Raw genomic sequence first — 12,128 nt, forward strand, 5'->3', positions numbered from 1 at the left:
TTGGAATTAAGCAGCTTCCATGTGTGACTGAAGGGACTGCTCTTGCCGTGCTGCACTGCTAAGTATCAGCAAAAGGCACAAAAACCAACAGTGCAGACAAAGGGGAATATTTTCCTCAGGAGAAGAACAGTTCCAAAAACAACAACAAACCTCGAGAAGAAGTAAGCTTCCTGCTAAAAGCAGTAAGTTACAGGAAGTCAGATACTTTCCTCCTGAAACAGCAGCATCAACTGAGTTTTGTTGTTGTTGTTGTCTTTCTTTCTTACATTCCTCACAGAAGAATGCCTATAAACTCTGGGAGCGCACAACCTGGCAACAGGTTTCAGAAGGAGACTGTTTCTGAAAATTTCATTGAAAACACAATTCCAGCACAAAGCGGACAAGACTGGTCTCTGGAAAGCATCTCGAGACGCATTCACGATGAAGCACAAAGGGACAAGGATGCTTTCCAAGATAGCTGATGTGTTTCCTGAGTCTTAGTAAGGCAGGCCAGGCTAGACCACAGCGCAGGGCCTACTTACTGCAGAGGCACAGTTGTTTGTCTTTGAGTAAACTGATGTAAATTAGTTCCTGCAGGGCTGGGGCTGGGGCTGGGGCTGGGGCCTTTGCTGGAGCGACAGCACTTGGACATCATGGGGTGTCCCCTAAGAGGACATTGTCCTCTTAACCTCTGCATGACCCGTGAAAGGAGCACAAAGGAAAAGTCCCAGCTCCCTGCTAACTACTTTCCAGCAAACCCCAGCACACATCGGTTGTGGTCTTTAAATACTTTTATTTAGAACCTGTCTCTTTGTTTTACGAGTGGTATAAACAAAATAAAGTACGAACAATGTATTAACATGACCGCTGCAGTTCACACTGCAAGGACACAGTAGAAAGGGCTCATTCTAAATGTTTCTGCTCGGGAAGAGAATCACCCCAGTTACCTTGCGGCAGCAAAGTTTTGGCAAAAAGTGATAAATTCATTTCTTATTAAAAGTACTTAAAGATTTGCCAAGATTATCAGTTTTGCCACAAATAAAACAGCAGTTTATTATTATTATTATTTTTTAAATGCCCTTACCTTTCTCTCCTATGCCTAAAGGATCTGTCTAGACAGGTATCTACTAGTTTCAGGTCAGGTTTTCAAATCAGTATTCACCCTGTAAATTCGCGCCGTAGCCTTATAGAGAGTAAACACACACTCATTTCTCTTTCCAGTCTTGTAGCTAGAACACTTTTGTAAAAAGAACAATCAAGGCCATTACTTCATCTTGGCTTTTATTTTTCCTCCACCTCATTTTCACCGCCTTCAACTAGCTGTTCTTCCTCCTCGTCGCCAAAAGTTTGTTCCTGCATGGTGGTAAAGGACAGGGACCGGGCGGCCACTTCTGCAGCCAGGCCAGCAGAGAAGGTGAATTCTGGTGGCAACTGGAGTCGAGCCAGCCTCTGTTTAATGGAGAGCTGCAGTGTGTCCCTGGGAGTCGGAGGGGCAGTGGCCCCCGCAGCAGTAGCTTGAGGAGACTTAGCCTCACTCTCATGCTGGTAGCACATGGTTTCCTCGGCTCCCGGAAGGAGGAGGCCTGTATCTGCAGAGGTGTCTTTGCTTGGGCCCTCTGTTGGGCTGTCACACACATACTCAGTCCTACTGTCTTCCTTGTCGCAGGCACAGGGCTTACTAGTCTCCTCTTCAGTGGCATTACTATCGACTTTTTCTGTATCTGAATTCATGGGTGGTTCTGAGTTACTTACAGATTCCACTGGGTCTACAGGAGACAAGGATGTCAACACAGCTTCAAAGAACAGAAAGAGGAAAAGAAAAGAAAAAAGGAAAAAAAAATAACTAAGGGCCCAACAACTTTTAATTCCCACTTGCTTTTTTTTTTTTAAAGGAGCAACAAATAAATAAAAACGCAATAAAACTTTCTAGTAAAATAAATGTAACTTTATAAATATGGGGAGTTTTTTGAGACAAAATACCTAAAGAAATGAAACACGATGGGGACTTGCTGAAGAATCTGCAGTTCCAAGGCAGTGCTTCTCAAAGCACGGTCCCTGAATCAGCAGGTCCAGTTATCCTCTAGGAAGCTGCTGGCAACAGATCCTAGAAGCTGATCACACATGGGGAACGGGACACTGGGGTTGGAGGCTGGCATGTTTATAAGCCATCCTGCTTGATTTTGATGCCCACTAAAGCCTGGGCCTAATGTGACCCAGAAAAACAGCATCTTCACCAAATAGAAATATATATATATATATATATATATATATTTATAAATATATATATATTTATGAGGTAAAACATGTAAGTAAATAAATAAAAAAATGTAACATACAATTCAACTTACTTGCCAAACACCTACCAGACCCTGAATGGGAGTAATGCATATATCTACATTTTGTAGTACTACACAGAACACAAATGAAATCAAATCTGCATTCAAGACCAAGTACCAAACAGAGTATAACAACACATAAATATAATATAGATCCATACAGTACAAGTTGTCCTTGTAAGAAAAGTGAAGTTTTAGTTAGCCCCTCTTGGTGTTAGTAGGCAGTGGTTGCTCACTAGGCAGTCTCTCCTCCCAGCACGAGGGGTTAGTACCATACAACACATTATGAAGCATGGCGGAAGGAAAAAAAGTGCGTCTTGAAGGTCTGGCGTACACTTAAAAAGCATTTGTAAAACGCGTCCGTTTCCAAGACACATGCCTACGCTGCGGTAACTGCGCTATGGAAGCAGCGACAACAGAACATGGCCACAGCAGGTCCAGCGGAGGCCGTCCCTCTCTAATTCCACTCGGCCTTTACCCCTGTAGGCAGAGATGAAAACAACTCTGGAAGATGTACTGACATTTGTCACGGGAAAGCATTTTTCTAGCATCAGCAGATCTTTCACTTATTTTCACAAACTATACAGCATTACTGCCTTTTTAAATGCAAATGGAGACACATTCTCTCTCAGTAGGTCATTTTACAGCTAACTAATATGAAGAAAACACTGCACAGTGGCAAAAGATACACACTTATAGGCAATGGGATTTTCAGCATTTCTGCATGCTCTTTGTTCCTAAGTCTGCTAGGTGTACCGTGTTACAGGGGTTCAGGATCCCTGCTAACTGAATCAGGGAGCAAGGGTATTTGGAAGGGCAGCAGCTGCTGACAGCGGTGTAGAATGTAAGGCTCTAGGGGAATAGGGCTTTGTTTTTGTTTTTGTCTGTTGATCCATGTGCTGCATGTAGCAGTAACTAGCATCAGGTGTCTAACAGGGACTAGATAACTACTTGGTGAGTTATAATCTGCTGAGTGAATGCTGCTGGAGAATAGAAACTAGAAAAAAAAAAGGACAGAAATTTAGAGACAAACAATGATACTAACAAAAAAGAAATTCTGAGCACAGAACCGATTATGTCTTTAAAGAAAGTTATCTGCATGCAATCTCTTAATTCATGAATAAGCTGACTACAGAACTCTACGGCTGGTTCTGGAAAGTTCTCCATTTCTCTGCTCTGCTGTCCAAGCCTCCCTTTACATCCCAGCTACCTGTGTCTCTCTGGTAGGAGAGGTGGGCAGCCGAGGACTCACACAGGAAACCCCGGGAGAGAGGACTGAGTTCTAGGTCAGAGACCAGTATATACCTACTCCATAACTATACCCAGCAAGTTTGTGGGACTAGTCTAATTAGATAAAGGTAAACTGGGAAAGACACCTTTATTAGAAATACTGGGCAAGATGTCTTTATTAGAAGTGGACAGGATGGATTCTCATGCTGGCAAGGCTAATATAAAAAGGAAGATGGAACCAGTGCAGTTTTAAGACAGAAGGCCATCGCCAGCGAGCTGTTTGAACCAAGTCCGGAATGGGTTACAAGAGAGCTTAGCAGGGAAAAAGGTGCTGAAACGGGAGTGGGCTACAGGGCTACCTAGTGGACAAGCATCATCTAGTGGGACTGGGTTCTAAAGGAGCCAAAAGAAACAACAAAGAAGGATGAAACCAACAGCGAGTAGGCTGGAGAGAAAGGTGAGGGTTCCTAGGAGAAGACAGGGCAGCCCCAAGGAGCTGTCCAGAACAGGTGACCTCTAGACTTCTACTGAGAAGGGGAAGGCAGGCAGGCAGCTGCACATTCGAGGCTCCGGAGGACTCGAAAGCCGAGTGGAAAGCCCATTCTACCTTCTTGTAAGTCCAAAGGAATTAATTCAACTGAGAATGAAATAAATTGACATTGACAACTGTCAAGTTTCTTTCTCTTCATACATTCTCTTGCCTCCCATGACATGTGACTGGAGAGAAAAGTGAGAGTGACATGAAGATGTGTAAGGGCAGCCAACAACATCCAACCCTGACTATGGAGTCGGAGTACACAGGAACACCTCTGCTTCCATGTACTTGAGTAACCTGAACGAAGAGGCCAAGTGGTTTAGGTCTTTATGCATATTGCATCATTATGAAGTTAATGGTAAGTCTTACTGAATGAAGTACTTGGATAGAGAACAGGGTTTAGCATCTCAAGTTTATAGTTTTCTTCTGTCTGTCCCCTCACCCCCTGGAAGGGTCCTGCTGTGTAGCTAGGTCACACAAACACACTGTGCAGCCCCAGCTGGCCTTAGACTCCTGATCCTCCTTGCCTCAACCACCTTGCTGGGATTACACCGCCACCATGGCCAGCATGATGTATCCAACTAAAGGTCCACTCTGAAAGAAATCTATCAAAGAAATAACCGGTGAAAAAGCGTGACTCCATAGTCTAGTGTGATTACATGGTGGTTTTTTTTATTGATCAAATTGACTTTGCTTCTGTATGAGAGTCCTGTACTGACCGGAGGATCCAGAGTTCTACAGTTTAAATAACACTCATGGTTCAAAGAGAAGAGATTCCTGCCCCCACATCCCGCAAAGGCCTGGGCTCTGGGGGCGGAGCTTACCGAATGACCCACGCCCTGGGGGCGGAGCTTACCGTGGTCACTGAACAGCAGCTGCTTCCACTTCTGCCTCTCTGCCTCGGAAGCCTTAAAGCCCAGCACAGACTTCAGCTCCTGCAGCACCCGCCTGGACTCCTCCTGCTCGCGCTTCTGTCTCTCTCTGTCTTCCTGAGACAAGTGATACAAATCGTCCTTTCGGAACTCACTTTCTATGTCTATGTCATCCACATAAGCTTCTAATTCCTAAAAACGGACCAAAGACAGAAAGAACGTCAAGCCGACAGGTCTCTGAGCAGTACTCACTACTTGCGCTATGCATCCTGGAGGACCTTCTCAAAGGACAGCTGGGGAGGAAGGAAGGCGACAGACTTATCTGCTGACAAATTAAAATCTTCAAACAGTGGATACTAGAAAGTTCTAGATGAGAAAGTTTAACACTGTCAATACTCTGCGTTGATGAATCGAAATCAAGGCGCGAGAGCAAATATTTTACATAGGTTTACATTACACTGTACTACATCTTAACCTCATTAGAAGCAGAACTTCAACAATTGATCTGATGTTACCCATGCCACCTGAAGTAAAAGCAGGGATTGCTTCTTCAGGGGGAAGCCAGCACCGCTCCCCTTTACCTGCTCCTCAGGGATGGGGTCTCTGTCCTCAATGTGTAGAGCTGGCCGCACCAAGGGCTCCGCAGTGCAGTGTGGGTTCTCACAGGCTACTCCAGGCTTGCCTTCAGAGACAGTGGAGGAAGGAAGGGCAGAGCAAGGAAACAGGCCGTCAGAAACACACACTAGGGTGACATCTAGTGACATGATGTCCTCAGCACTACCTCTTAGTCTCACAGTCTGACTTCATTTTCCCCTGGTTTTCTTGTTTTGACACAGGGTCCTTTTAGGAGCCCAGGTTGGTTTTAAACTAATAATCTTCCTACCTCAGGCTCCTGAGTGTTAGATTTTTGATGTGTATTACCCTATCTGGCTCCCGAATTGTTCTGGCTAAAAACTTTTATTTGCAAAAATGAAAGACACCGGGCTGGTGAGATGGCTCAGTGGGTAAGAGTACCCGACTGCTCTTCCGAAGGTCCAGAGTTCAAATCCCAGCAACCACATGGTGGCTCACAACCACCCACAACGCCACCACATGGCGCCCTCTTCTGGAGTGTCTGAAGACAGCTACAGTGTACTTATATATAATAAATAAATCTTTAAAAAAAAAAAATGAAAGACACCAAAAGGGAACAGTAATAGCTATATATATTTACCACTTGGCTTTAAGTTAACCTCGTGCAGTACACGGCCATAGTATCTGTCACATGGTAGATGACAAATATTCCACTCTCACAAAATACTTTGTTCATAGTGTTGGGAGGGTTTTAAAATGGAACATTATTCTTTCTCCTTAAAACAAAACAAAACAAAACAAAACAAAACAAAAAACCAAAACCAGAACATGGTAGTGCAGCCTTTTAATCTCAACACTTGGAGGCAGAGGCAGGTAGATCTGTGAGTTTGAGGCCAGCCTACCAGACCACACACTCTAGAAAGTTCCATTGGGCTGACAGTAGAACAGTTTTTCTTGTCAGTACTGATACAACACAGTAAGGCCTTTGAATAAAAAAATGAAAACAGAGTACTATTTGTCGCTTCTGAAGCACTGGGGTGGAACCCTGGCCCTTGGGCAAGCCTAGCATGTGGGAGACAGCTGATGGATATCTCAGCCCTTGACGGTAGTTGATCAATACTGCTAAATAGAAAATACAGGGCTGGAGAGACGGCTCAGGGGCCACTTGACTGCTCTTCCAGAGGATCTGAGTTCAATTCCCAGCAACCACATAGTGGCTCACAACCATCTGACAAACACACACACACACACACACACACACCCAAGTATAAGAAGAAATCACAAACTTACTAAACATTTTTGAAATGTAGGTAGTCTTTATGACATAAAAATTCAGAAACCACACTAGGAAAAATACCTATTTTTTTTCAAGAGAAAGTATACTAAATGAACACATTCCACAGAATATTTAGACACTGACATTTACTTTATGAACACGTGCATGGACTCTTTAGGGTATGGAGACACTAGAACGTCACCCTGGACTGGGACAGAGGTTGATGAGGCTTGTCATCAGAGTCCTACTCTTTTGGGGCTTTTAAACTTTTAAGCAGACAATTTCCTTAATTCTTCATAAAATAAATATTAAAATAAAGCTTTAAAAATGTCAAGATCAACTGAAATGTCAAGGAGAGGAGGTAAATTTGGGTTCCAATGGGGACTTTTACCTGGCAAGAGGTCTACTGCACAAATTACCCTGGTGCTGGGGTAAAGCAGAAAAGAGCATCTTAGCCAGCCAGGGATGGCGAGGTGGTGGGAGGGCTTAGAGGACACGCTAGGTGTGCATGGGCTTGAGTGGTCACATGGAGCAGGAAAGAGAGGACTCTCAGAGGAAGAGTCCACAGCTGTATACAGTGTTGAGGGATTTGTGCTAAGCAAATAAGCTGAAAATTATGAGTCAAGATTCCCATAACCAGAGAGGGGAGGTTTGAATATGGAAATGGGGAAGGACAATAAATCACATGGTGTTGAAACTCTGTTAGCATTATTGATATGGCACAGCTCTTAACACACAGACAGGTACAGTCATGGATCTGAATATGTGTAGAGCTGTACGATATATTGTTCCGCTCCAGCTGTACACTGAGATGTGGAAGCAATTACATCCGGGGGGAGGGGCAATGAGCACACATAGCATCCAGACCTTGCTTCCTAAACACCACACCCCACTGAAAGGCCTGAGGGCTCTCCAGGGTCAGAACCAGTACCAGGAGGGAGCAAGGAAATAAGATGATGCGAACACGAAAATGACACAATGAAATAAACTCATTTTTATACTAACTGAAAAGATTAGCAAAAAGAAAAAAAAGATGATCTTCATATAATTATAATAACAAATTAAAATTCACTGTACGATTTGCATCCATAAAGTTTTACTGATATAAGTAAGAGGACAAATGGATTCTTTACCTTAGAATAAAATGCCAAATAATAAGTGTAAAAGAGAAAATGGATTAGGAAATTATCAGTTGGCAATTATCATAGAAATATTTTGAGATAGTGGAATTTTATGTCTGCCACTTACTCTTAAATAGTTCTGAAGAAGACTACCATTAAAAACAGTTATATAAATACACATACGCAAATAAAAAAAAAACCTAAAACAGGTGAAAATAATTTAAGCTAATCTATTTATTCCAAAAATCTTACCTTTTGGTACCCAATTCTATGGGGTCAGACAAATGCATAAACGACAACCTGAATATTAAAAGTTCCATCACACCAAATATTAACCTATGCTGTCTGTTTTGGCTGTTCTCTTTTTTTGGGGGGGTGGGGTGGGGCAGCATCTTGCTAAGTAGTCTAAGGGGGCCTTGAACTTGCAGTTATCCTGCCTCAGGCTCCTCAGTGCTGGGATCTGAGGTATGCATCACCATGTCTGGATATCCTGCCGCTTTATAACCCACTCACCCATTTCCAGCTTCTCCCAATCACTGTGTTAAGAACTGTGTAGACGCCAGGTGTGGAGGCACATGTCTGCAACCCACACACTATAAGTTTGAAGCTAACCTGGACTAAAATGAAGTCAAAGCAAGCTATACTGCATAACAAAACCCCGTTTCAAAACAACCAAATCAAAGTTATTAAGTTGCCCTGTTGTGTGACCAGTCTTTTCACTGCTGAGTGGTTCCCCAGTGAATGGATGTCACAATCTACTCACCAGCTGAAGGACACATGGCCTTTAGATATTTTAGTGACTATAAACAAAGTCATACAGGAATATACGTAGAGCTTTTATGTGAACACAAAGTTTTTCTCTTATTTATTTTGTATGCTAGGCACTGAACCCTGGGGGCCCAAGGTAAGTAGGTGAGTGTTTTAGCGCTTATTATCCTACACCCCAAGTCTGGGAACGTGAAGTTTTGATAGTTCTTAGCCAACATATAAATACGATACTACCCAATCTTATGGTGTATATATAAATAGTGGGTGAAATTTTGGTGAGACAAGTTTATTTATATAATCTGAAATTATTTCCTCATAAAACATTTATTGTACAGTACTATAAAGAAAGGCAAAACAAATAAACAAAAAACAAAAAAAGAAGTATGACAACCAAATACTGCATATGACTGGGATATGGATATACAAAAATACTGACAATCTGTACAACTTTCATAGGTACTGTGGGTTGTATGGCAGTATTGCATCTGTATTAAATTCCTCACTATGACAGCATCTTGCATTATGTAGGAGGATGTTCAGTTTTCAAAATTACAAAGAAAGATTTAGGGATAATGGGAGTGTAGGTGCATGTGTATACATAGACACACACAGATAAGCCAAATGTGTAGAAGGTCAGTCATTACAGAATCTAGATGAAGGGGATTTTGGATTACTTTTGTAATCTTTTTATAAATCTAAAATGACTTTTAATTAAAAACTACTTCTGTGCCTGGGTGTTCTGCTTGCACGTATGTCTGTGAGGCACTGTGTGCCTAGTGCCCATGGAGGCTGGAAGAGGGCACAGGATCCCTGTAACTGGAGTTACACAGCTGTAGGCTGCCGTGTAGGTACTGGAAACCAAGCCTGGATCCTTCGGAAGAACAGTTAATAAATGCTGAGACAACTCTCCAGCCTCTGAAATGACTTTGAAATAAAACAAAAAAATCTGGCTAACATGCTGGCTTTGTAGAATGTTTTCAAACATTTAAAGGGTTATAGCTGTGGGCAACTGTGTACAAACACTAGCAATGGGCTAGCATTACTGACTACTGGCTTAATGGTGAGAAGACAGTTTTCACACGGTAGCTGGCTGGGTAATGTCCTCCTGTTTCAGAATGTGCTCGGGAAGCACTGAATGGCATGTACTGTTTTAGTGTCCAGACTTTATATGGTCAGCACATATTCTACCCCTGAACAAGTCAGGGCTGCATCTTTTAGCACCCAAAGACTTCGGAATGTTTCTTCTTGTACTCAGATGTTCTAGACCTCAGGGTAAAATTTAAAATATTTACATATATTAAAATTCCCTAAGAGATTTATCCTTTGAAAAAACACACCCACTAGACACATCTGTGAGAAAAGGAAGCACAGTCATTATTATGCCAATATTTTCTTTGAAAAAAGTTAGTATTTTTCACCATTTAGTATTTATTCATTGAAGACACTGAAACAAACTATTAAAGTGCTTACTATAAACAAAACATTATTATGGTGATTTGAACCAATTACTGTTGGCAACAATATAAATTCAATGTACAAGTCTAATTAACCCTGTAATAGAGACCCATGGGAAAAATACGGTGTTGGCTTGTTGCACAATTTAAAAAATTAACATACTACACATTCCAAGTCAAATTAGTGGTGTAAAACCTAGAGTGAAATCTGAGTTTTAAAAACACAGGTTAGGGGAGAAATGCCAACACTGTATTGTAGCCTGTGGCACAAAATGATCTGATCTAAGACGATTAAGACTGTGATGCTTACAATGAACTCACAGCCATTAACTGTGTCATTTCTGCATTATGTCTTCCTAACAGAAGTAAGCTCTATACCTTAAAAGGAAATCTCAGGAGCTTGCTCATGACCATCAGTTATGGGAGTGCTAGGGACTGAGATATAGTCACTGAGCTACCCTGGCTCTTGACTATCCAACTATCATTTGTTTTGTTTTGACGAAGAGTTTTGTTAGGTAGCCCAGGCTGTCTTCCACAAGGCAATCCTCCTGTCTCAGCCTTCCAAGTGCTAGAATTCCAGGCATGAGCTACCACAGCCAGCTAAATCCGTTCTTTTTGTTTTTTTCTGAGCCAAGGTCTCTCTATGTAGTCTTGGCTATCCTAGAGCTCACTACATAGACAGGACTAGCCTCAAACTCACAGTGATCCTCTTGCCTCTGCTTCCCTAGAGCTGAGCTTAGAGTTGAGCAACAACACACCTGGCTTAACCCAGTTCTTTTATCATTCAACCTGTAAGAGTCGGGAGTTCTGACAGTAGAAACTACTGCCAACATTTCTCCCTTCATTCCAGTTTATACCAGGAAATGGGATGCATGCTCACATCAGATGTGTTTTATATTTGAGGTGATTGGAGTTGAGTATCAATTTCATCCACCGCTTCTTTTTATTAAACTAAGAACTTTTATGCAGCCGGTTTCATCTGTTTCGACACAGGCCACAAATACAGGAATCCCTTCAGGATAGAGTGAGCGTAATTGACAAGCATACACTGAAAATAATCCACAGGTACCTTTTTTATCTGTGTTCCTCCGGAGCAGTTTATCCACTTGAGAAATGGCTTCCTCCCAGCAACTGTTGCTGGCCTGAACATGTGGTTCAATCAGTTTTAATTTCTGCTCTAGTATCGGATAAGCCTCCGATAGCAGCTCTTGTGTTTCTTTAGTACAAACGAGCTTTTCAAGTTCATCTTCAAGAATTATTACTCTGCAACACAGAAAATGAGAAATAGGTTTTTAATAGACAAAATGGAAACTTTATCATTTAAGAGGAGTATTTAAGAAATTAAGCCTATTAAATTAAAACAGTTCTGGAGACAAATAGTGGTGATGGTTGTTCAACAGCGTGATTGGACTGTACATTTAAAAATGACTAAGTAGGGCTGGAGACGTAGCTCAGTGATAGAGTCCTTGGTTAAGCAACCTAAACCACCCTCTGAAACAAATGAAAATGTATAAGGAGTATTAAGTAATGTATTTATTGAGTATTTCTTACATATATACTAGAGAATTTCATTTCCTTCTTTCCTTCCTTTCATTTTTGGTTTTTGAGATAAGAGTTTCTTCATTTAGCTTTGAACGCCTTCCGTAAGCCAGGTGGGCATCAATCAGAGATCACATCTGTTTCTACCTCCCAAGTGCCATGTGCCACCACTGCTCGGCTACTAGACAATTTCTGATCTAAAGAAATAAATTAAGCCATCTCCTATTTTTAAACAATTTATAACCGGTAAAATGGTATATATATATGTGCGTATGTATATTATATATATTTAATATATATAAGAACTATAGATAGGGAGTGGGTGGAGTCCCACAATCCAGACCTTGGGAGGCCTGAGCAACAGGAGCATGAGTCTGAAGACAGCTCAGGCTACAAAGCAAGCTCCTGTCTCAAACCCACCAACCAACCAACCAACCCACCCACC

General features: G+C 41.9%; 1 protein-coding gene across 7 annotated transcripts in view; it reads right to left on the reverse strand.

The window, feature by feature from the left end:
- Positions 1–752: 752 nt before the first annotated feature.
- Vezt (vezatin, adherens junctions transmembrane protein) overlaps positions 753–12,128 on the reverse strand; it is a 65,479-nt gene continuing 54,103 nt past the window's right edge. For 5 of the 7 annotated variants that reach the window (XM_021174869.1, XM_021174868.2, XM_029482506.1 and 2 more), the window contains 4 exons: positions 11,214–11,407; positions 5,534–5,634; positions 4,937–5,144; positions 753–1,772 (listed from right to left, as the gene is read on the reverse strand). In XM_021174869.1, coding sequence (XP_021030528.1) covers positions 1,261–1,772; positions 4,937–5,144; positions 5,534–5,634; positions 11,214–11,407 — 1,015 coding nt within the window. In that variant the 3' untranslated portion in view covers positions 753–1,260. Of the gene's footprint in view, positions 1,773–2,332; positions 2,796–4,936; positions 5,145–5,533; positions 5,635–11,213; positions 11,408–12,128 lie in introns of those variants that run through there. The other 2 variants (XM_029482508.1, XM_029482507.1) reach the window with 1 other exon arrangement.

The sequence above is a fragment of the Mus caroli genome, chromosome 10 (genome assembly GCF_900094665.2).
Source record: "Mus caroli chromosome 10, CAROLI_EIJ_v1.1, whole genome shotgun sequence".
NCBI lineage: Eukaryota > Metazoa > Chordata > Mammalia > Rodentia > Muridae > Mus > Mus caroli.